Below are 23,544 nucleotides of genomic sequence, written 5' to 3'. Positions count from 1 at the left end.
CCCTTTTGAAAGTTACTATTGAATCTGCTTCTGCCACCCTTTCAGGCAGTGCGTTCCAGATCCTAACAACTCGCTGCGTAAAAAACTGTTTCCCCAGGTCGCCTCTGGCTCTTTTGCCGATCACCTTAAATCTATGTCGTCTGATTACCAACCCTTCTGCCACAGGAAACAGTTTCTCCTTATTTACTCCATCAAAACCATTTACGATTTTGAACACCTCTATCAAACCTCCCCTTAACCTTCTCTCTCCTAACCCGGGGGCGGATTAATGCATGAGACAAATATGGGGCTCCTGCCAGGGTGTATGGTAATGGACGAAAGAGGCCTAATGCAGATGTACAAGCGTAGTATATTGTGATATGATTTGCTTTCTTAATGCAATGTGTTAACATCCCAGGGGCCTATGTCTCCATGCATCCTACTACATGTTTGTGTTTTAATGGATCAGGGCAGGATGCAAAGGGGCTCAGAATGTTCTTGGCGTCCAGGGCTCCAAGACTTGTTAATCTGGCTCTAGTTCCACCAGCAGTGGTCTGAAACCTTGTTCAAGTGGCCACTCCTTGTTGCCGAACCTGGACAGTGAGTGACGGTAATCTATTGGATGGTGGGGGCATGACTGCAACCAAGGCAGATCCTGACTTCAGCTGAATTCCACATGTGCCCTCTTCAACTGGAGTGCAAGGCGGGATGAGGGGGAAGGAGGCTGTCACTGGACAGAAATTGGGAACAGGATCCTTGGCTGATTTCCCCCTCATCGCCCCACACAATTCCTGCCGCCTCCTGTGAGCTCGTCACATCCCCACGGATGCCTCGGATGAAATTGGCAAACTCGGCGTAGACCACACCAGAGATGCGCCAGTGGGACCGAGAAGCGGGTGAGGTGAAGGGCCATGGAGGGTAGGCAGGTCACACACAGGGAGGAGACCGCCTTCTTTCATACGCGGGGACAGTCCTGGTCTGTACAGCTCAGTACGCTCACTCTTCCAGTTTGTTTTAACGACTGATCACTAGGAATCAGCACAACTCAAGAGAAAATTCCCACTCCAAAGTGGTATTTGTTCCTGCTCTCATTTTAGAAGATGGTTTGAAACTGGGGTAATGTGAAACTTGCACAGAGGTTTCTGTGCCTGCTTTGGATGTAGCTCTATGTCCCTGTGACCTGTCGCACGTCCCTGCTCCACTCCACTCCACTCCACTCCACTTCACTCCACTCTATCATCCATGCTGCAACCTTCAGTCTGTCCACTCTAGGATCCTTATTCCTTCCTCCCGTTCTCTTTGTGATTTCCATTTTACAACTTCGAAGAACAACAACAACGACTTGTGGAAAAAAAAACAACTTGCATTTATATAGCGCCTTTACTGTAGTAAAACGTCCCAAGGCACTTCACAGGAGCGATTATCAGACAAAATTTGACACCGAGCCACGTAAGGAGATATTAGGACTGGCAGCCAAAAGCTTGGTCAAAGAGGTAGGTTTTAAGAAGCGTCTTCAAGAAGGAGAGAGGCAGAGAGGTTTAGGGAAGGAATTCCAGAACGGAGGGCTGAGGCGGCTGAGGCAGCTGAAGGCACGGCTGCCAATGGTGGAGTGAAGGAAATCGGGGACGTGCGAGAGGACAAAATTGGAGGAGCGCAGAGACCTCAGAGGGTTGTACGGCTGGGTGGAGGAGGTTACAGAGATAGGGAGGGGCGAGGCCATGGAGGGATTTGAACACAAGGATGGGAATTTTAAAATTGAGGTGTTGCTGGACCGGGAGCCAATGTAGGTCAGTGAGCACAGGGGGCGATGGGTGAACGGGACTTGGTGCGAGTGAGGATGTGGGCAGCAGAGTTTTGGATGAGCTCAAGTTTACAGAGGGTGGAAGATGGGAGGCCGGCCAGGAGAGCGCTGCAGCAGTGCCTCCTCAAAGCTTGCCCCCTTGCCTGTGCCTGTGGTCATCTCCCCAAAGTTTTCTTGGACTTCCTGCTCAGTGGCGACAGCTCTCCTGCCAAGACCTTTGGGATGTCCCGTGACCTGAAAGACGCTGCAGAAATATATGTCGTTCTTCCAGGTGGGCACTGGCTCCTATTTGAATCTGGATTTCACGTCTTGTCGTCCTTTGGTTATAATTTGCATGAGACCCAGGCGGAAGTCATTCAGATTGAAACCGGATTATCCGCCTGAATCCAGATTTTAAAATATCTGTAGGAACTTCAAAGCTTCTATTACATGATACCCGTTCTTCTCTCACTTCATGCAGGGAAGGAGTGCAGCAGAGATTGGAAGTGATGGACCGGTGGGGGACAGGGGGCGGGGGGAGTTGCTGTTGGTGGTTGCCGTGCAGATGTGATGAGCCAAGGCTCTGCCTTGTTCTCGAGAAATAGTGCACGCAGACCCTGTTTGCACAGGGACACACTGCAGGATGATCACGGGAACAAAGGAGAACCATCCACATTTGTTTCCTCTTCCTTTCATTAAGGATAGAGACAGTTTCCCTGTTTGGGCCCATTTGTGCAAGAGCATTAGCCTGGCTCCAGCTTTCACCCTCTGGTCAATTAGCTGTATGTGTTTTCCATTTTGCAGTGCCAGATAAAACATTTCTTGTCCCAATGCTCTGTCAGAAACATTCAGATTTCCCTTCTGTGACTTGTAACAATGAGGAGGGACCAGAAAGTTTCAATTTAAGAGGGTTTCTTTTTTCGCGATGTTTCCAAGTGGGCCTACATCTGATCGAATGACATTATCGGGTACTGTGTTGCCTTTGTGCTCTGGTGCTCTGATACTTGTTACCAGGCAGAAACTCGCAGGTTCACATTCATGATCCTGCATCAAATGGGATCTCCCCATTTGAGTTGGTGCAAATTGGGAGGGCAACAAGCACCTCTTTTTCCACCTCCCCTCCCCTTTCCCCCTCCCCTTTCCCCCAGTTCCCAACAGGGGAGTAGAAACACGAGATGGCAAGTCATTTCCCGGGCACTTTGGAGCACCTCCTTGAAGCCAGTCACGGGATGGGCGAGGGCTTTAACTCAGCTGTGTTGGAACCTCTTTGGTCAGTGAATGATCTGCACTTCACAAAGGGAACATAAAAGAGGGAAGGAAAAAAGGAACGCCAATTGTATTGACACATTCAGTCCCCAAACTCCTTTGAAGATGAGTTCTCAGAATATTTTCCTGATAGCAATTGGCTATGAGGGTATCCTGTAGCATCACTCACGGGTCGTCTGGGGTTGTAATGTTTAGCTTTTAACCTGACCTTGATGAGGTCGAAAGAACCATTTGTCTTTGCCTCCAGTCGTGAAAAGTAAGCACATTAAACCCCATTAACCTGCCATGAAAAGCCTATATCAGGTATCATCCTGTTCAGACTTCTCACTTGTTAAATTACCAAAATATTAATAAGTAGTGTTGAACCTTGTGTTTAAAAGATGGCTTTTTTTTTAAACAAAAAACTTGTGTGGCGAACCCAGTGAGTAACAGCTGGATGTCTTGCTCAAACAATCCTCAACTACTTGCCATCAGAGCCTGTTGACAGCAGCTGCAGAATTAGAACAGACTATTATCCATATGTCTTGTCATTTTTTCCCCACCATTGAATATGAAATGCCACTCTTGACGTTAAAGGTATTCATGCAATAACATAGTTTCTGCTATTTGTTTAATTCAACTGTTAAGACTTAGCCCCTGTGAAGTAAAAGCAAATGAGCCATTTATAATGGGAAGGGTCCAATTAACTTGAGGGCGCAGTCTTCCAGATATTGGTAAGCCTTTTATTCTCCGACAATGTTGATTTTCTGTGCAATAGAAAGAAAGTTCTGTATAAAATAAGTTTTTATGTTCATAGAATCATAGAATCTTACAGCACAGAAGGAGGCCATTCGGCCCATTGTGCCTGTGCCGGCTCTTTGAAAGAGCTATCCATTTAGTCCCACTCACTTGCACTTTCTCCATAGCCCTGCAAATTTTTCATCTACCATTGAATCTGCTTCCAAGACAAATGACTTCTCAGTAAGTTGACTGGTTCATGCTTAAGACATCTAATTGAACTATAATTTCTGCAATGTATTCGCTGGATGCTGAGGAACTGTTTTAAGTTTTGTAACACCTCTGCATGGAAAAAAAGTATTTTTTGATAGAAGCAAAGCCAAGTTCTTCACCACTAAACCCCCCCCCCCACCCCCACCAAAAGGGCCATAGGATATAGGAGGCATTGCTATTCTCAGAGCTGTCAGACTTCAACCTCGGGTGAAGGAAGCACCATGCTATGGCGTTGGAATGGAGATGAAAAGAGGACACTGGATGATGAAGTGATTTCAAATAAATAGCAGAGGTAATTGGTTCTGTTCTCCACGTATTAGTGTGCTATGCAATTGACTACATTGCAATTTGTTTTAAATCAAGCTAAATACACAAGTTAACCCAAACAAATGCAGTATTTATATTCAACTTTTTATATTGAGATTGTCCAACTTCTGTAATAGTAGCTGGAAAAGTAACAGCAAAAGGAAATAATAAGAGTCTAATGTTAATTCTGCTGGAGACTATTGAATAGATGTCATTTGTACTCTTTGCAGATTTCCCCAAGAACTAGAAGAAAACTTTGCTCCTTGATGGGATGTAACTCTAGATTGTGTGGAGGACACTTTGGTCTGACGATGGAGAGCATGTGGCAGAACTGAATGCTGTTCCCACACCCTTGCTGACTGGCCTTCAGATACTTCAGGGATCTCTTAATAGCAACTTCCTGGAGCTGCATGGAGAGGACCTGCTGGTTTCTCACCTGGTGAGTAGGTTGACACGAGAGCCAACCTGCTCCGCTAATTCTGCCCAGCCTAACCGGTGCAATTTTGTGCAATCGCGCCAAGTTGCTGTGCCCTTGGGAGTGTGTTTTGCACAGCAGCAGGCGGTAAGGCTGTTGGCCTCCCCAGTGTACTCTCAGTCTGAGGGGAGAGCATGAAGTGACAGAAACTGTCAGGTGCGTCTCCTTGTCTTCAATGGTAGCCTGTTTGCCTTGTATGGGACAATGGAGAAAAGTACCCATGGAGTCTCCTGGTAACAGGTCTAGTGTCCTCCTGACACGAAACAGCTTTGTTAACCTGTATAGACTCAGAATCCTCCCGTAGCTGTTTTCAAACCCCTCTGGTTTTGCTCCAGGTGTAACTCTGATCCAGGGAGAAGCCAATTTAGGACCAGCCGAGACACTTCATAAAAATTAAGCAGACTGCTTTTAACATTACAAGAAGGTGGATATGTCTAATGCAGTGTGTACAATCTACAGGATGCACTGTAGCAACTCGCCAAGGCTTCATCGACAGCACTTCCCAAACCCGCGACCTCCGTCATCTAGAAGGACAAGGGCAGCAGATGCACGGGAACACCATCACCCCCAAATTGCCCGACAAGTCACTTACCATACTGATTTGGAAATATATCGCTGTTCCTTCATCATTACTGGGTCAAAATCCTGGAGCTCCCTACCTGACAGCGCTGTGGGAGTACCTTCACCACGTGGACTGCAGCAGTTCAAAAAGGCCCACCGCCACCTTATCAAGGGGCAACTAGGGATGAGCAATAAATGCCAGCTTTGCCAGCAACACCCACATGCCAAGAATGAATAAATGTTGCTCCAATGTTGTGTTGCTTTTAGGATTCGTAATAATCCAGTAATGAGTGATGAAGAAAACAAAAATTAGATTTATTCTGGATGAAAACAACTTTATCTGCAGCATCTCATGGCTGCATTACAAACACAGGCTGGATTTAACCACTTGCTTCATTGAAGCACTGGGTATTTAAGGCAACATCTCTTGGTGTTCAAACTCATTGCGACTCCAAGGAATGGCGCTCCACTGGCTGAGCTCCATGCTTGACACCCAGTGGTGCGCAGCTCACAGTCTAACTCTGGACCATGGGCTGTACATTGTAATCTGCTCCTCTCAGCCTCAGGCCAGCAGGTAGTGTAGCCCAAGAGTGAACAATTGCACAGTGATTTTCTCAAGTATTAGAAGATTGATGGTCTTGAGTTGCTACTTAACAGGTACTAAATAAGTTCTTCAGTTTGTTTTTTGTGGCAGGGCTCTGGAGTTCTGCACTGTTCAAAAATATTGACTGGACTTCTATCGCAATGATGGAACATGTTCCTTAGTGTCCTTCTGATGTTGATAGCTTGGTTTATCACATGTAAATGGTCATCTGTTCAAGCTTGAAAAGTACCTCCTTGGAGAAGCAGGACCGTCTGTCACTTCAGCCACTGTTTGCTGCCAGTACCGTTCCTCTCCACCCCTCTCTTTCCCCCTTCAAGATGCTCCTTAAAACCTACCTCTTTGACCAAGCTTTTGCACACCTCTCCTTCTTTGGCTCGGTCTCAATTTTTTTTGTCTGATTACGCTCCTGCCTTAGGATGTTTTAGTATGTTAAAGGCGCTACATAAATGCAAGTTGGTGTTTGTCTCAAGTTAAATGATTCATTTTTCCGGGTGAAAGTGATAAATTTGAACATGAACAACATTGGAGTATCCGCAAGTTCAAACTAAGAGGAATAGAAAATGAGGCATCAATGTCACATGCCCAACCTTTAGTAGACTATCTCTTAGCTTGGTGGTTTGAAATGAGTCACCATAGCTCCAGGAGTATGCTTGTGTTCAGTATAATGAAAATCAATGTTGGAAAATATCTTCTGCAGATCATGCTCCTGAGGGCGAACTTCATTTTTTTGGTCCCAACTAATTTTGTGTTTTGTTTGTTGCAGGAGATCGACAAGCTCTGGAACTGGAGATTGAAGAATATAGCACAGATTTCTTCACCGTCCAAGCAAGGAACGAAGAATGAAAGCCATCCTTTGTGCTCTCCATCACTGTTTGGCAGTGGTGTTTCTCCATTGCACCTTTGAGCTTCTCTGCTTGGCGCAGAATGAAGAGCAACAGGTCCCCAGAATTCAACTTCGACTAGCAGGCCGGAGGAAGAAGGGGAACGAGGGGCGAATTGAAGTCTACTATAATGGCGAGTGGGGCACCGTGTGCGATGACGAGTTCACCTTTGCCACAGCAAATGTGATCTGTAAAGAGCTGGGCTTCATTCAAGCGGAGAACTGGGTGCCTGGCGCCAAGTACGGCAGAGGGGAAGGTAAACTGAGTTACTATTGGACTATGTCTATTTTAATGGTGGGTTGGAAGGTCTATGGAGATCTTTGGAAATACACGGTTTCAAACTTTGGTGACACCATACGACCCCACTTTACTTTGTTACTGTGCCACATCTCGTGATTAACTGCACAGCAAGTCTCTGCTCTTGGCCAAGCGATTGTGATGGGGTGGGGAGGGGAGAAGAGCTCAGGCTTTTCTCCAGTGGGAGGGAAGACCGTTAGAGAGGTCAACTTTCTTTCCCCTCGCCCCCGGGTTTTTTTCCCTTTCCTGTGATGATACTCACCTTGCAGTGAAGAACAGCCACCATCACGTTACCTCCCTGGTGTTTTAAGGCCTGGGTCCCACACCTTCACCATTGAGAAGGTGGCAAATCCACTTCCAGATTCTGATCGATAGCCAATTTGGCTGGCCAAAAGGAGGCCGCGAAGGCAATTTGTTGATAACCCCTGGGCTCTCTCTCCTTCCACCTGGTGCCTTCCCATTGCACAGAGCTCCCTTAACGGCACTTTATGTCCGTACTCGACCATTTCCCTGTGCTCTAAGTGGAAAGTAATTGCTTTGGAAAACAAGCTAAATGCAATTTAAAAAAAAACAAGTGCAGCTGGAACATACAAGGTCGGTGAACAGCCAAAAGCAGGATTTATTCATGTCATTATTATTTCATCAGTAACTGCATCTGTAATCCTATCCTGACCGATCCGAAGCTTGACTTCAACAACTGGGAACAACAGCTGAACCGCACAAGTGGTTTCTGCAGCCAAGCAACAGGCTTTAGTTCAATTGTTTTGGACTTGATTTGGGGAATTATTGGGCGAACCTTACATGAACGTATAACACATAGACACACCAGGTAAATTGACCACTTTCTCGTCATTAAGTAAGCCTATCATGGAATCGTGCTTGTGCCGGCTCTTTGAAGAGCTATCCAATTAGTCCCACTTTCCCCATAGCCTTGCAAATTTTTTCCTTTCAAGTATATATCCAATTCCCTTTTGAAAGTTACTAATGAATCGGCAGTGCATTCTTGGTCATAACAATTCGCTGCGTAAAAGTATTTCTCCTCCTCTCCCTTTTTGCTCTTTTGCCAATTATCTTAAATCTGTGTCCTCTGGTTACCGAACCTCCTGCCAGCGGGAATGGATTCTCCCGATCTACTCCATCGAAACCCCTCATAATTTTGAACGCCGCTATTAAATCTCCACTTAACCTTCTCTGCTCGAAGGAGACCAATCCCAGCTTTTCCAGTCTCTCCACATAACTGCAGTCCCTCATCCCTGGGACCATTCGAGTAAATCTCCTCTAATCCTATCTGTCAGTTATATCAACAGAGTTGGTCTCATGGAATATCATGCGGTGAGATTTGAAACTGAGCTCGAGAAACATGGGTGGGCTGGTGCTGGCCTTTTGGGTTTTTGGACTGGATCAGGTCCTCTCTCTCTAGTTCAGAGTAACTCGGAAGTCTGGCTGATGCTTTCATGTTACCCGCAGGCCCTATCTGGATGGATAACATCCGTTGCACCGGTTCTGAGACGACCCTCGCCGCGTGCAGTTCCAACGGTTGGGGGGTCACCGACTGCAAGCATACGGAAGACGCCGGAGTGGTGTGCAGTGAGCGGAGAGTGCCTGGCTTCAAATTCACCAACACCTTTATGAATGATGTAGAGGTGAGCCCACAGCTGCTCTTGGCGCTTTAATCTGTTGGATTCGGGAGATCCCACTGGGGCCCCCCCCCTTTGAAGGAGCATGACGGGTACCCGTATTGCATGGGAGTGAACTCCGGGTGCCCTTGTCTGAAGAGGCATGTTGGTGGGATACGTCTGATCATTGCTGGAACGCAGCGCAGAGCTGTGTGAGTAACACACGGTTTCATATCCTGCATGCAATGCGTTCCGGCACCAGGCACACTCTCACCCAAAAGCAACCTCCTTCAGTGCCCATGAATTTCTGCCATACCTCAAGTCTGGTGCCGCTGGTGGTCTTTTTTTCCCCCTTTTCATTGGGTCGTCTGGTGCCTGTCACATAACAGAACAGCACAATCTTAGCCTTTTTACAGCCATCTGGTTTCATTCGAATAGTTAGTTATGAAGACTTACCAACTATATATTCTTTAATGATTTGATAGCTTTGCTCACATGGAACACAGGAATAGGCCATTCGAGCCTGTTGCGCTATTGAATGAGATCTTGGCTGATCTGCATCTTAACTCCATTTACCTGCCTTTGCTCCATGTCCTCGATAGCCTGACCGAACAAAAATCTATTGATATTAGTACTGAACATTTCAACTGACCCAGCATCCGCAGAGTTCCAGATTTCCACTACCTTTTGTGTGATAGCACCCTGATCTCTGAATCACAAGGTCATAGGTTCAGGTCCCATTCTGGGACTTTTGGGCCGACGCTGCAGTGCTGAGGGAGTGCTGCGTTGTCAGAGGTGCCATATTTCGGATCAGACTTTAAACCGAGGCCCTGTCTGCCTGTTCAAGTGGATGTAAAAGATCATGTGGCACTATTTGAAGAAGAGCAGGGGAGTTCTCCCCGGTGCCCTGACCAACATTCATCCCTCAATTGACCATCAGAACAGATTAACTGGCCATTTATCTCATTTCTGTTTGTGGGACCTTGCTGTGTGGCAAATTTTTTTTTTATTCGTTCATGGGATGTGGGCGTCGCTGGCGAGGTCAGCATTTATTGCCCTTGAGAAGGTGGTGGTGAGCCGCCTTCTTGAATCGCTGCAGTCTGTGTGGTGACGGTTCTCCCACAGTGCTGTTAGGAAGGGAGTTCCAGGATTTTAACCCAGCAATGATGAAGGAACGGCAATATATTTCCAAGCTGGGATGGTGTGTGACTTGGAGGGGAACGTGCATGTGGTGTTGTTCCCATGTGCCTGCTGCCCTTGTCCTTTTAGGTGGTAGAGGTCGCGGGTTTGGGAGGTGCTGTCGCAGAAGCCTTGGCGAGTTGCTGCAGTGCATCCTGTGGATGGTACACACTGCAGGCACGGTGCGCCGGTGGTGAAGGGAGTGAATGTTTGGGATGGTGGATAGGGTGCCAATCAAGCGGGCTGCTTTGTCCTGGATGGTGTCGAGCTTCTTGAGTGTTGTTGGAGCTGCACTCATCCAGATAAGTGGAGAGTATTCCATCACACTCCTGACTTGTGCCTTGTAGATGGTGGAAAGGCTTTGGGGAGTCAGGAGGTGAGTCACTCGCCGCAGAATACCCAGCCTCTGACCTGCTCTTGTCGCCACAGTATTTATGTGGCTGGTCCAGTTAAGTTTCTGGTCAGTGGTGATCCCCAGGATGTTGATTGTGGGGAGTCGGCGATGGTAATGCCGTTGAATGTCAAGGGGAGGTGGTTAGACTCTCTCTTGGTAGAGATGGTCATTTCCGACATAACGGTGACTGCACTAAAAAAATAAATTAATTGGCCGTGGAACACTTTGGGATGTCCTAAGGGTGTGAAAGGTGCTATTTGAATGCATCTTTTTCGAACTGAGAGAATGATTGAAGGAGCATGACAAATGGGGAAGGGGAGAAACCAATCACATACACTAATCTTGTGTTCCAATATGAATGGTCAAGGTCCATTGTGCCGTAGTTCAGTTCCAAGGTCGAAAGCTGTGGGAGAGAAGATGAGGGTGGTACGAGTGAAATGGTGCCAAGTTTTGCTGAGTCGGGCGCAGTTTCTTCAAAGGTCTTAGTTTTTGCCAACCGAAACGCCACGGTCTTCAAAAAAGTGATTGAACCTTTCGTGACTGACTGTACAGCTGACTGGTTAGATCTGACTCAGTGAGCATTTTGATGAGATTAGACGTTCCCATCTGGAAAGGGAGATGGTTGAATGGTGATGTTGTTGCAGTGTCTGTTGAAGGGCAGTGTGTACCAAAGAAGACAGTGTATTGTGTCTAGTTCCTAGCAACGTACAAGTCTGATTCATTTATTCAGTAATTATTTCACACTGTTTTGGTTGGATTGAATGAAGAAAGCATATGGGAAAGTGTTTGATCGAAACCTTTACTGGGAGTATGTTAAATCAGGGGACCATGTGGTGAACGTTTTAGGAACCTCCCGTTTTTGGCTCCAAGTTTACCTGCAGGAATTTTGTCGTAGCAATCCAGAATTTCATGAAGTTAAACAAAATGGTGCTTCACGAGCACAATATCTAAAGGGAAAGGTAATCAAAGAAAATTAACCATTGCTCGTCAACCTATTGCTTTCTTCCCGCCCCCGGCTTTAGAACAGCCTTTGAAGGAAGCTCCTTCCTTGCTTTTAAATGTGCCCATTTTCCCAGGAATTCTCCAGCTCCTGACTTTCTTGTGCATTTGCCACATTTGAGATTCAGTTGCTTGACATGAATTCTGATCTGAAGTCCTCTCTTCCCTCAGGAAGGTGGGAACTGCAAGCAGATAAACGCAGCCCTCCATTACAATAATTGACTCTGTTGCATCTGATTTAAATTCAGCTGTTGGGTGATGATGAGATTGACTGTGTTTCGTTTGGAACTTAGATTTATAGCTTGTTAAATCAGTCTTGTCCAATAGAGTAGCCACAGATGTGGCTATTGCGACACTGTTTAAGCCACATGCGCTAATTTTAGGAGAAAATGCCTTACATTTGAATGTATTTCATGTACATGTTTACTTAAACATCTGCCATCATTCCGTAATCAAGTATTCCCAATGTTCAAAAAACACTTGCACACTCTGCTGATCATCTTAACATTTCACCAACAGACGCACAAAAATACTAACGTACACATGCATACGCCATGCGAGTATGAGTGTTGCGATCATGCTCAACGATGGTGTCTAATTGTCTTATTTACTAATCAGAAATGCAATTAGCCCACATCTGGATTCCCAATTAGCCAGATATGGCAAGTGCAAATGTATTGGACAACACTGTGCTAAATGGTTCCAACAGCCACAATGAATTGAAGGCAGAATGACAATAGATATCCAGCAGTTTACACTGAAGCTCAGGAGATCGGCTGGCTGCCATTAGTTTGTTATAAACAGGCCAGCTGTTAGGCTGCTTGCAAACCAGAGTCTATTAATTCTTTTGGGTTGGCATATCTTCAGTTGGTTTATACAACAAGCTTTCTGTTTTTTTTGAATTGCTGCTGTGAATTCCCTCAAAGCCCGTTCCCAACATCACGATCCAAAATACACCAGATTCCCTGATCTTCATCAGTCTATGGAACAGAGGATAGTGGAAATCTGGAACTCTCTTTCTCCCCCCACCCCCCACAAAAAGCTGTTGAGGCTGGGGGTCAATTGAAAATGTCAAAACTGAGATGATAGATTTTTGTTAGGTAAGGGTGTTAAGGGTGATGGAACCAAGGTGGGTAGATGGAATTAAGATACAGATCAGCCATGATCTAATTGAATAGCAGAGCAGACTCGAGGGGCTGAATGGCCTACCCTGGTCCTATGTTTGTTCCTGGAGAGGAAATGCACAGGGTCGTCGAGACAGCGATGACTTTTGAAGGATATGGTGTTGCTTATTCATCACTGGCTGCTGTTCACAGCTTTCCAATTTGCTTCATTAACTTTGACATTCACAATTTCCCACCACCGTTTCAGACAGCAGCCGACCAGTTATTTCTGCCGGAATTCATGCCGAGAAAGTCTTTGTGTGGAAAACATCAAGTGAAAGCTTTGAGCACCGACAGCATCATTTAAACTGAGTTCCAAACCCGTTTTACTTGAGCACACTTAGGTTTTGTTTTAGATGCCGTTTCATAATTGTGTTTTTTTAAAAATAACTCGCAAGACAACTGCAGCCAGAACTGCATTCCTGATAAGTGATCTGGCTTGTGGAGATCTATGCTGCGTTACAAGCTCCTTTCTCCTGACCTAGAACAGCCGAGAACTGGAGCACTGGGACAATTAACATTTCACAGAATGAGAATGGATCAGTCACTCCAGCTGTGTGTGTGCGTGCATGTATGCATGTGTGTGTGTGTCATTGTGACATGGTGTGAGAGAGAAAAGGCATTCTCAGAGAGCTCAATTGTACGCAGTGACACTGCTTCAGACTATGGCGAAGGGTAAAGCAGTGGGCAGGATTTGTACCTGAACGGGTAAATTATATCAATTATTCAATGTAGATCATTCTCAAGCAAAGGCAGGGATTATATTTGGAAGTGTTGAACAACGGATGCAGTTGCTGCTATACTGTCCATACGTTTCAACCGTTGTGCTAAACTTGTGTCACACAGATTTCCCTCTGACGTAAAGAAATACTGCAAGTGCTCGGCTGGCATATGGCCGGTACCATGCACTTCTGTTGTTTTTGGTGCTGTAACAGCAGTTTTGGTCGTGGATACATCATACATCAAGTACGGGATTTCTTTTCTGAGTGGACATGTCACACCCCTTTTGCAAAAATATTTTGGTGCAGTTTGGAGCAGACTACATTCTGTTCCCTTCACTGTGAATCACGTATGTGGTGGTAAACTATTAGCAGCAAAATAAACAGGCTTGTTCCTGGATACCCTGCTCGAGATCTCTGCCATCGTCCTCAGCTCCACAAACACCACTGTGCTGCCGAGTCTGTGCATAAGCCAGAACTTTACCCCAAATTAACACGGGGAAGACCAAAGCAATCCTGGTGACCTCCCACTGTAAATGTTGCGCCATAACCCGCTCAGTTGTATTGCACTCTGGCTGTTTGCTCGGGCTGAATGCTCACCGTCCGGTTTGAGTTGAATTCCAATTCCTTTCCGCCATTGCACACTCCCACCCTGACCTCACCCCAGCACCACAAAAACCCTGGTCCACACTTCCCTTATTTCCAGGACCCAACTCTCCACACTCCAAGCTGCATCCCACTTCAGCTCTAACTTGTCCAACACTCCACCGTCTACCCCAGAGGGCTGTGGATGCTGAGTCATTGAGTATATTCAAGGCTGAGGTGGATAGATTTTTGGACTCTAGGGGAATCAAGGGATAGGGAAAGTGAAGTTGAGGCCAAAGATTAGCCATGATCTTATTGAATGGTGGACCAGGCTCGAGGGGCCGAATAGCCTACTCCTGCTCCTATTTCTTGTGTTCTTATGCCACGAACCCATTTCTTGCAAACAGTCCTCTGGATAAGATCGTATGGACTGGAAACCCTGAGAGCGATGCAGTTAATCTGCTTGTTGAGACCTGCTTCTCGTGTTGAGACCCACAGACTGGAATAGAATGGACATGGAACCAAGTGCCCTGCAGAAGACAACTGATGTATGAAGTCAGCCTGTCTGGGTCGGCACACAATCCAATTTTAAGGAGGGAAATCCTGGAAGAACTGTAACATTATTCAAATAAGATGGGAGCGTTCTAGATTAACGAGTCCTGAATTTGGAAATGTTTTATGAACAGGAAGTCTTTGGTAACAGAGGCGGTTACAGCGATGCTTGGTGACGAAGAAAAAATGAAAGTTAGTATATTGGTACAAGAAACAGCTCACGCTCTAATCCAATAGAAGAGGCTGCTCATTGACAATCTGTATTAAGCCTTGAAGATGTTGACCTGGCCTCGATGGAACCACTTCTATGGTGAATCAGAAGTTATTTTGAACCACATCCAGCTGATTCCTGAGAGAGCACAAGGGAGAAATGGAAAGAAATATGTCATGCTAGCTGATGTACTTTTTAAAAAAAAACAACTGTAGAAGCATAAGAGAAAATCTGTGTGAAAATGGTCCATTTTGTTTTGAGAAGTGGGCAGCACTTGAATCTGCTAAACTGTTGAAGCTGTTTGCGTCCCCGGTCACAAACCCCTGCACTTCAATGGATTGAAGTGCTTCTCATGCTGGGTGTCTTGCCAGTTGTCTTCCGGTTTCTCTTTCCTGAGCGCTTACTGGGTTAGAATGTCCGAGGACACTTCAGTGTTTGTCACCACACTTGCTGCACTTGGCTTACACGTCTGGCTCGATTCAGACTTGGTCGTGGGTGGGGTGGGGGAAAGGAGGTGCGTCTCGGAGCATGGTGGTCATTTTCTGACTCCAGAATTATTCGCAATGTAGAATTACATAGAATTTACCGCACAGAAATAGGCCATTCGGCCCAACTGGTCGATGCTGGTGTTTATTCTACACTCGCGCTTCCTCCCACCTTACTTCATCTCACCCGATCAGCATTCCTTCGATTCCTTTCTCCCTCGTGTTTATCTAGCTTCCCCTTAATGCATCTATGTTATTCGCCTCAACTACTCCTTGTGGTAGCGAGTTCCACATTCTCACCACTCTCGAGGTAAAGAGGTTTCTCCTGCATTCCTTATTGGATTTATTAGTGATTATCTTATATTTATGGGCCCGAGTTTTGGACTCCCCCGCAAGTGGAAACATTTTTCCAGCAAATCTCACGAGAGATACCACAGTGCTTGAGGCGAAAAAGTTTTAATTTTTTTTTAACTTGTGCACGATCAGCGTCCAAACTCACAAATAGAGTGGAGACAAAGATCAGCTGAGGAGAGGGGTTGGTGTGACTGTGCGACCTTCCGTGTGTGAATTGTCCGCTGCCACTCACTCTTCGGCTTGCACCTGAGGAATGGGTTCTCAGGTGTGGTATTAAAGGGTGACCAGTGCCTGTTCAGCGATATCCTAGTAAGTCATAGAATGGAATGGTTACGGCACAGAAGGAGGCCATTCGGCCCATCAAGCCTGCGCCGGCTCTCTCCAAGAGCAATTCTGTTCGTCCCACTCCCCCGCTCTTTCCCCGTAGCCCTGCAAATTTTTCTCCTTCTTGAAAGCCAGAATTGACCCAGCTTCCACCACCCTTCCAGATCCTAACGACTCGCTGCGTTAAAAAAAAAGTTTTTTCCTCATGTAGCCTTTGTTTTTTTTTTGCCAGTCACCTTAAAGCCGTGTCCTCTGGCTCGCGACCCTTCTGCCAGTGGGAACAGTTTCTCTTTATTTACTTTGTATAGACCTGTCATGATTTTGAAAACCTCTATCAAATCTCCTCTCAACCTTCTGTGCTCTAAGGAGAACAATCCCAGCTTCTCCAGTCCATCCACAAAACTGAGGTCATTGTCTTCAGGGGAGTAGAAGTGAAAGTAAGAGATGATAGCAAAGTTAGAAGATGTATCCATGACCGTGCAGATGTAGAAATTCTGGTGTAAGCTTGTCAGAATTTCATGCAATCCAAATGGAATCCACTCCTGGTTTTTTTGAATTCTTCACCTTTTAACTCCAAACTAGTACTGCGATGATTGTTTGAAAATTCAAGACAGATCTTCAAGAAGCTCGGCAGATATCACTATTGTTCCCAAGAGTGGACCAAACAGCGTGGTACAGATTACAGGAGTCAGAGTTACGGCATTGTTGAGGGGATAATGTTCTGTGATACATTTAACACAGTTTTCTGGCTTTTGTAACTGACCCAGGGCTTTACTCTGTGACTCATTGTTGAATCTGAAGTTGTGGCGAGGGGGATGGGATGGAATGGAGGAGGTGACCCATGCAGGGGAGGTCAGACCCGCCCTGCAAGACAGTACAAATCGTCCCCTCCCCACCCTCCCCACCCCCCCCACCCATAGTAGGAAGAGCTTTAAGCCCCATGTACAAACAGCACCGGCCCGTCTTGTCAGAACAGAAAAGGGTATTTATTTTTTGGTGAAGTATGTGAATACCATATGGAAGTGGCTGTTTGTAGCACTCCTGAGAAACGGCTGAGGGGAAATCTCGGGAAAGGGCCTTTGGTTCACAGCTGTTAACACGGTCGTGTCTTTGGTGGTCTTCTGCAGAGTGGAGACACGGGGCCTGTCGTAAGGTGGTGGTGTTCGACTGCATTGTCCGAGGAGTGTAAATGCGATTAATCCTCACCTCCAGGCTATCTTGCACATGCCTTAAAATTGCGCGTCACATTCCTGTGAATCGCCTTGGGACTGTTTCACTCTGTTAATGGCCCTATATAAATGCAAGTAGTTGCTGTTCTTTTGGAGACAATCCTGGTCCCCAGTCTTCTATCTCCTTTAGTTCTCCCCCTCCCCGCACCCCCTTTTGTGCTCCAGTGACGAGAGCTCACTGATCCTCCACAAGTTGCAGCAGTTCTCTGAAAGGCCCAGTGGGTAAATGGATCTCATGAGATGATCCCGAGTCATAAGAGATTAGCAGGGTCCAGTTCTGTCGTTAGTCGGTGCGGAGAAGCTGACCTGAGGTGGAGCAGATGTGACAGTTGATTGACCCCCCTCCTCTCTCCATCCTCCTTCTCTCCCGGGCTCTGGAAGGGAAAAGACCTTCAACCAGGATTCACAGTGGATTGATTCAACCTCCGCTGTAACACTCCTGATGCTGGTCGATGCAGTGAGCAATCACTGCCCAGGGTCATCGAGAGACTTCTGTTGGTGACCTTGGGCAGTTTATATATGGCACCTTATCACATCTCAGAAACATCTGAGAGCTTTACAGACAGTCAATTACCTCAAGTGCACAGCAAGATCCCACAAGCAATGATCGTGAATGTCAGGTCATCGTTTTTTGGTGGTGTTGAATGTTGCTTCAGACACTAGGGGAGTTCCCCTGCTCCTTTTTAACTAACGCCTGTGGGTCTTCAATGTGCACTGGAGGAGCCAGATGGGACCTCAGTTGTTAATTCATTCGAAGGTATGCACGCCCAACAGTCCCACTCCTTCAGCGGAGTGTCGGCCGAGACGAGGTGCTTGAGGGCTACCCCGACAGAACGACATGCAGACTAATCAGAACAGGCGCGTTAACCAAACGATCCGTCGAGATGATTCACTGAGTTGGACAAGTTACCAGGCTTGAAATTGGGCTCAATTTGGACAGCGGTGTGTTGCCATTGTGTTTTCAACATATACGCCAGAGAATCTTGTGTGGAGTTACCATTTTTTTTTCCTCTCAAAGTTGACTTGATAAAAGGGTTCTTAGCATTGGAATCGCGGGGAGCTGTGACTAGAGGAAGTGTGAGCCGTTGATCCTGGGGTGGTGCACGTATCTGATGCATTTGTAACGTTCTGACAACGTAACCTTTTCGTTGACGGTGAAGTAAAATTTGCAAATTCAAACTAAGCTCTCTCCCTCCTCACCATCCCAGCAAGTCAGCCCCTTGAGGAGGGGGAGTGGGTGGTAGAAAGGAAGGAAACTGGGGGAAACTTAAATTACAGCAGCTGAAGTTCTGAAATGACTTGTCTGGAGGAGCGGTGGGAGAAACGTCAGTGAGAAGAGGAGGCCGTTGACCTGTCTGTGACCTTGTGCGAAGCATAAAGCAGGAAATTTGGAGCAACTGGGAGGCGGGAGAGTTAAGAGGCAGACAGCAATTTCCCTTTAAGCAGAAACGAGGCGACTTCTGCTGGAAGCTGTCAGGAGGCTCGTCTGCATGTGCTATCCAGTCTCGCAAATACCAGACGGGCCAGCCTCTCCCACCAAATGGGAGGGGAACAGACACTCTCCACCGTAACCACATATTTACCAGCCTGGTGCTGCGCCAGTCTACTTGCCAATCGTTGTGGGCAGTATTGTGGGCAAATTTTGTTTGCTAGTGTTACTGTGAAGCGCCTTGGGATGTTTTTCTCTCAGTGAAAGGCGCGATATAATGCAAGTTGTTGTCACTTGGTATGTATTCAACACAATCGGGAGCATGACTTTCAGTTCACAGGTTATCGGGTTGTGAAGTTTATCGTGATGCGTGCTGATCGACACCAAGCCTCAACCAATTTGAGGTTTTTCTTTAAAAATAAAGGAAAAATATATAATCTCTTGGAAACTTCCCAACATCTGCTTCCCATTGTAACAGGAACACAGGCTCAGCCCAGGTCACAGGCATTTGTACTTTATAAACTCCAATCAAGGTCTCCAAGCGAAGGACTGGCGCATGTTCAGCAACAATTAAATTGTCATCTGGATCGGCGGTTTCTGGTCGGAGATTCTTCTCCAAGGAAAACCTGAGGCCACTGAGAAATGGAGCCCTCGCTTCAGTGACTCTGCCGGCGGATGAGATGACATTGAGGGCTGGTGTGGCAATGGGAAGGACGCACAACTGTGGGGGGAGGGGGTACAGCTCTTCTGGGGTCGCGGTTAACGGGGGTGGAGGGGCTGCTATTTTCAGATGGGTGGGTACGAAGGCATTCAATGGACCATTTATACTAAGCCGCTTTGGTTTCGATGGAAAATACGCAGCAGAAGTCCCGCGTGAACCAGGGAATTTCAGACCTCGGGGCCGAGACGGCTGAAGGCACGACTGCTAAAGGTGGGGGCAAAGGGATTTTGGGGTGCCACAAGAGGCCAGAGTTGGCGGAACGCAGAGCCTCTCTGAGGGTTGGAGAAGGGCGAGATCATTAAGACATTTGAACATGTAGAATCTTCCACCAACCCCTCCCTGAAATGATGCCCCATTTTGAACCGAGAGGAAAGCCACGCATCACTCTCGCTGGTGCATTGAATTCTCGGGTGGGATCTTCGTGCATTTGGAGGTCTTGCGTTTTTGAATGGGGTCCTTTTCTCATTTCCTGGTTTCTTCTGTGTCACGTGCCTTTCCCACTGCAATCCGGCAGCCATTCTACTCCCCAGGTTGCCAGGAATGATCTGAGTTGAATTCGCCTCTGGTCTTCACTGAACTGGGGCTCTTCCTCCTGACTGCTCCACTTGAGATCAGGAATTAGCCTTGGGCTACCTGTGCCCCAGCAGTCCATCAGTGTGTTGCCATGTAGGTCCAGGCTGAACCATACCTGTGCCACTGGATGAAGTGTCTCAACGTACAGATTCTAGCCTTGATTAAGGAATGTGAATAGTGCGAGGAGGTTTGCTGATTGAATTGGTCTCGCCCACCTCCCAGGCCAGCGCCTGCATGTTCAGGCAGTGCAGAACGTGTCGAAGCACCAGTTGGACAGAAGACTACACGAAAATGACGGGCAGGAAAAGACTAGCTGGTCCATCCAGCCTATCCCCATCCCTCACTGTGCACCTGAGCATCACGATCCCCGGTGCCCTCCCCCCCCGCACCCCTATCCACCAACACAGGAACAGGAGGAGGCCATTCAGCCCCTCCAGCATGTTCCACCTTTCAATGAGATCGTGGCTGATCTCGTGGGAGCGGCAGAAGAATACGTGTTAAAATCGCAACAAACTCGGAACAATATTTGTCGGCTGGGCCTTCGATTGTCGTTGGATTGAACCTTCGAGATGATGGTTGCCGGCAATGAGGGACTTGCATGGATCCTGAATATCGGAGGCCTGGGGTGCAAATTGTATGGTTGCTCACTGGGCTAGCTCTGTGTGTGTGGTCCAGTGAAGAAATAATGTATAACAAGGCTGTGAGGGGGAGGAGAGGGAAATAATGATACAGAAAGGAGCTTGTGCAATGACATTTTATATAAATCAGCAAAGAGATCAGGCGGTTGAACTTTCAGCCTGATATCCCATTTCTCAAGTGTTTACCCAGCTTCCAAAATTGTTTGCAGGAATGTTTAACAGAAATAATTAAGATCGTAAGATAAGTATGGACGAGGGAAGTAGCTCAGCCTGTCTTTAGCTCATACATGTCGAAATTCTCTCAGTTCTTGCCCCCTCCCACCCACCCCCCCAATCCCCAAGCAAACATTGTCCAACTCGAGCCTGCATTCATTTTGTTTTCTGGCAGCAAACACAATGTTTAAAATGTCCCTGGCGAGAGCCAGCGACATTTACTGTTGATATTTACTGTTGGTGTTGAGCGTCTGGGGGTCGCGAAGGCCGGCTTGCCAACACTGAGCTGTGAGGCCTCTTCAGTGGGAACGTTGATGGATTCTGAGAAACCGGGGCCCAGAGGAGGTTTTGCATTTCACCAGGAGTCTCTTGCCAAGAGTTTGAAGTGGAATTTCTCCATCGCTCTGTGCAGTAAAAATGAAATGGGAGCAGTACCGTCAGACTTTGCTGCACCTCCTTCAGACTTAGCGAAACTTGTCCTTGTTTTGGCCACCTTGCCCAAGGCCTGCCATTCGCTCGTCATGCCTGGGCGCTCAATTTGTGGCGGAGGGTTTCTCTTGCAGGGAATTGGGAGGGAAGAGGTCACACTAACGGTGTAGCGATAAAAGGAAAGAATAACAGAACTTTCGTTTATATAGGGCCTTTCATGACCTCAGGACATTGCAGCAGCCAATTTGCGCACAGAAAGCTCCCACAAACAGCAATGCGATAATGATCTGTTTCAGTGATGTCGGTTGAGAGATAAATACTGACCAGGACACTGGGGAGAACTCTTCTCCGAAATACTGCCACGGGATCTTTTACATCCACCTGAGAGGGTAGTCAGAGCCTCGGTTTAACGTCTCTTCCGAAAGTCGGCACCTCTGACAGCTCAGCACTCCCTCAGCGCTGCACTGTCGTGTCAGCCTGGATTATGTGCTCAAGTTCTTGGAGTGGGACTTGAACCCACGCCCTTCTGACTCAGAGGCGTGAGTGCTGCCCACTGTGCCACAGCTGATGCACAAGAACGTTTGAAATCTGAAACAAAACCATAGAAAATGCCCGAAGCACACAGCAGGTCTGCCAGCATTTTAAGAGAGAAAAGACAGATTAATGTTTTGTGTGCAGTGCCCACCCTCCCTGAAATATTAACCTGTCAGACTTATTTTTCAGCTTTGTCAGTGTTTGATTAATGCGACATTTAGGCAGCAATGCCTTGCTGCTGTTCTTCATTTAAATCTAATTCATAGCTGAGTAGTCACATTTTATTGGAGTGCTATTTGTTTCTGGATTTGACTCGAAGCCCCAAACTCCATTTCTGCCACCTGGAACCAATCTGCAGAACAGTAGTCCCTTTAAATGCAGTAGACAGGGCCCAGTGATGCTACTCAGTGGGTTAAAAGGTTACTTTTGAAAAACACTTCTCGCTGGGATCCAAAGTTTAAAGGGGCACTCCAACACAGCTTCAAAACCAGGAGAGAAGGCTAAATCGATATTCAAAGAGGAAACACGGTTTCTTTAAGGTGCCTTTCAGTTAACGATCTGCATCAGACAGCACACTTACTGTTCTGCCTGCCCGCACTGTTGAGAGCCACTCTCCAAAGCGAACACCTCTTCAGCACTCCCAGGGATTGGTGAAGTTACCCTTTCATTAATTAATGGTCGGCTTGATTCAGCAGGGAGCACACTCACCTCTGAGTCAGAAGGTTGTGGGTTTAAGCCCCCTCTAGGACTGACACTTGAATGCAGTACTGAGGGAGTGCGGCATTGTCAGAATTGCCATCTTTCAGATGAGCCGTTAAACCAAGGTCCCGTCTACCACTTCAGGTGGATGCAAAAGATCCCATGGCACTTTTTTGAAGAAGAGCAGGGGAGTGTCGTGGCCAAAATTCATCCTTTAACCCACACCGCAGAACAAGATTATCTGGTCGTTTATCTCATTGCTGTTTGTGAGACATGGCTGGTTGTAAACTGCCTACTATGTTTGCTTCCAAGATTGACTAAGCTTGAAAAGTAACCCATTGGCTGTGAGGCTTTGGGACGTGCTGAGGACGTGAAGGGTGCTATATAAATGCAAGTTCCAAGTCTTTCTTTTGGTGTGACAGAAAGGAGGCGTGACTGTCTTCTATTCCCACAGTGCTCCACGATAGCGGTGCCTCCCTGTGCAGGGGAAAAAACTTGGGCCACCTGACTCATTCCGGTGACATAGAATCATGCAGCACAGAAGGAGGCCATTCGGCCCATCGTGGCTGTGCCGACTCTTTGAACGCTTTATCCAATTAGTCCCACTCCCCCTCTTTTCCCATAGCCCTGCAAATTTTATACGGTGTCAGCCGTGACTCAGTGGGTAGCACTCTCCCCTCTGAACATTGTGGGTTCAAGTCCCCGTTCCAGAGACTGGAGCACGTAATCTAGGCTGACATTCCAGTGCAGTACTGAGGGAGTGCTGCAATGTCGGAGGTGCCGTCTTTTGTTCAAGACGTTGAACCGAGGCTCCGTCTACCCTGTCAAGTGGATGTAAAAGATCCCACAACCATTATTTGCAAGAAGATCAAGGAAGTTCTCCCCAGTGTCCTGGCCACTATTTATCCCTCAACCAACATCAGTAAAAAGCAGATTATTTGGTCATTGTCACATTGCTGTTTGTGGGAAGCGCTGTATACAAATTGGCTGCCGCGTTTCCTACATTACACTAAACTACACTTAAAGCACTTAAAGTACACTTAAAGTAAACTACACTTAAAGTTGGATATTGGCTGGAAAGTGCTTTGAGATGTTCTGAGGTTGAGAGACGTGCAATATAAATGCAAGTTCTTTCTTATTACTGTCCACAAGGCACAGCCTGTGGAGTGCACTACCCTTATCCCAAATATTCACAGTTTGCACCCGAACAATGAGCATCGATTCCAAAAGCTTCCAGCCCACATCCCAAATGCCAAACCAAGAGCTCAAACTGACCCCACACTTGCTGTTGAACAGTAAGAGACCCTGAGTGGGGCACAAGTGGTTTTAGTTGAAAGAGCATTGAGGTCCAGAGCCCAG

General features: G+C 46.9%; 1 protein-coding gene across 3 annotated transcripts in view; it reads left to right on the top strand.

Annotated features, from left to right (window-relative positions):
- The window catches only part of entpd4 (ectonucleoside triphosphate diphosphohydrolase 4), a 142,589-nt gene that overhangs the window by 45,783 nt on the left and 73,262 nt on the right, over nt 1-23,544 (top strand). The window contains exons 2-4 of one of the 3 annotated variants that reach the window (XM_068001031.1): nt 4,552-4,760; nt 6,725-7,098; nt 8,607-8,782. In XM_068001031.1, coding sequence (XP_067857132.1) covers nt 6,801-7,098; nt 8,607-8,782 — 474 coding nt within the window. In that variant the 5' untranslated portion in view covers nt 4,552-4,760; nt 6,725-6,800. The remainder of the gene's footprint in view (nt 1-4,551; nt 4,761-6,724; nt 7,099-8,606; nt 8,783-23,544) is intronic. The other 2 variants (XM_068001034.1, XM_068001030.1) reach the window with 2 other exon arrangements.

This window comes from Heptranchias perlo, chromosome 20 (genome assembly GCF_035084215.1).
Source record: "Heptranchias perlo isolate sHepPer1 chromosome 20, sHepPer1.hap1, whole genome shotgun sequence".
NCBI lineage: Eukaryota > Metazoa > Chordata > Chondrichthyes > Hexanchiformes > Hexanchidae > Heptranchias > Heptranchias perlo.
Note: the sequence above shows the minus strand (reverse complement) of the source record. Positions and strands in the feature narration are given on the sequence as shown.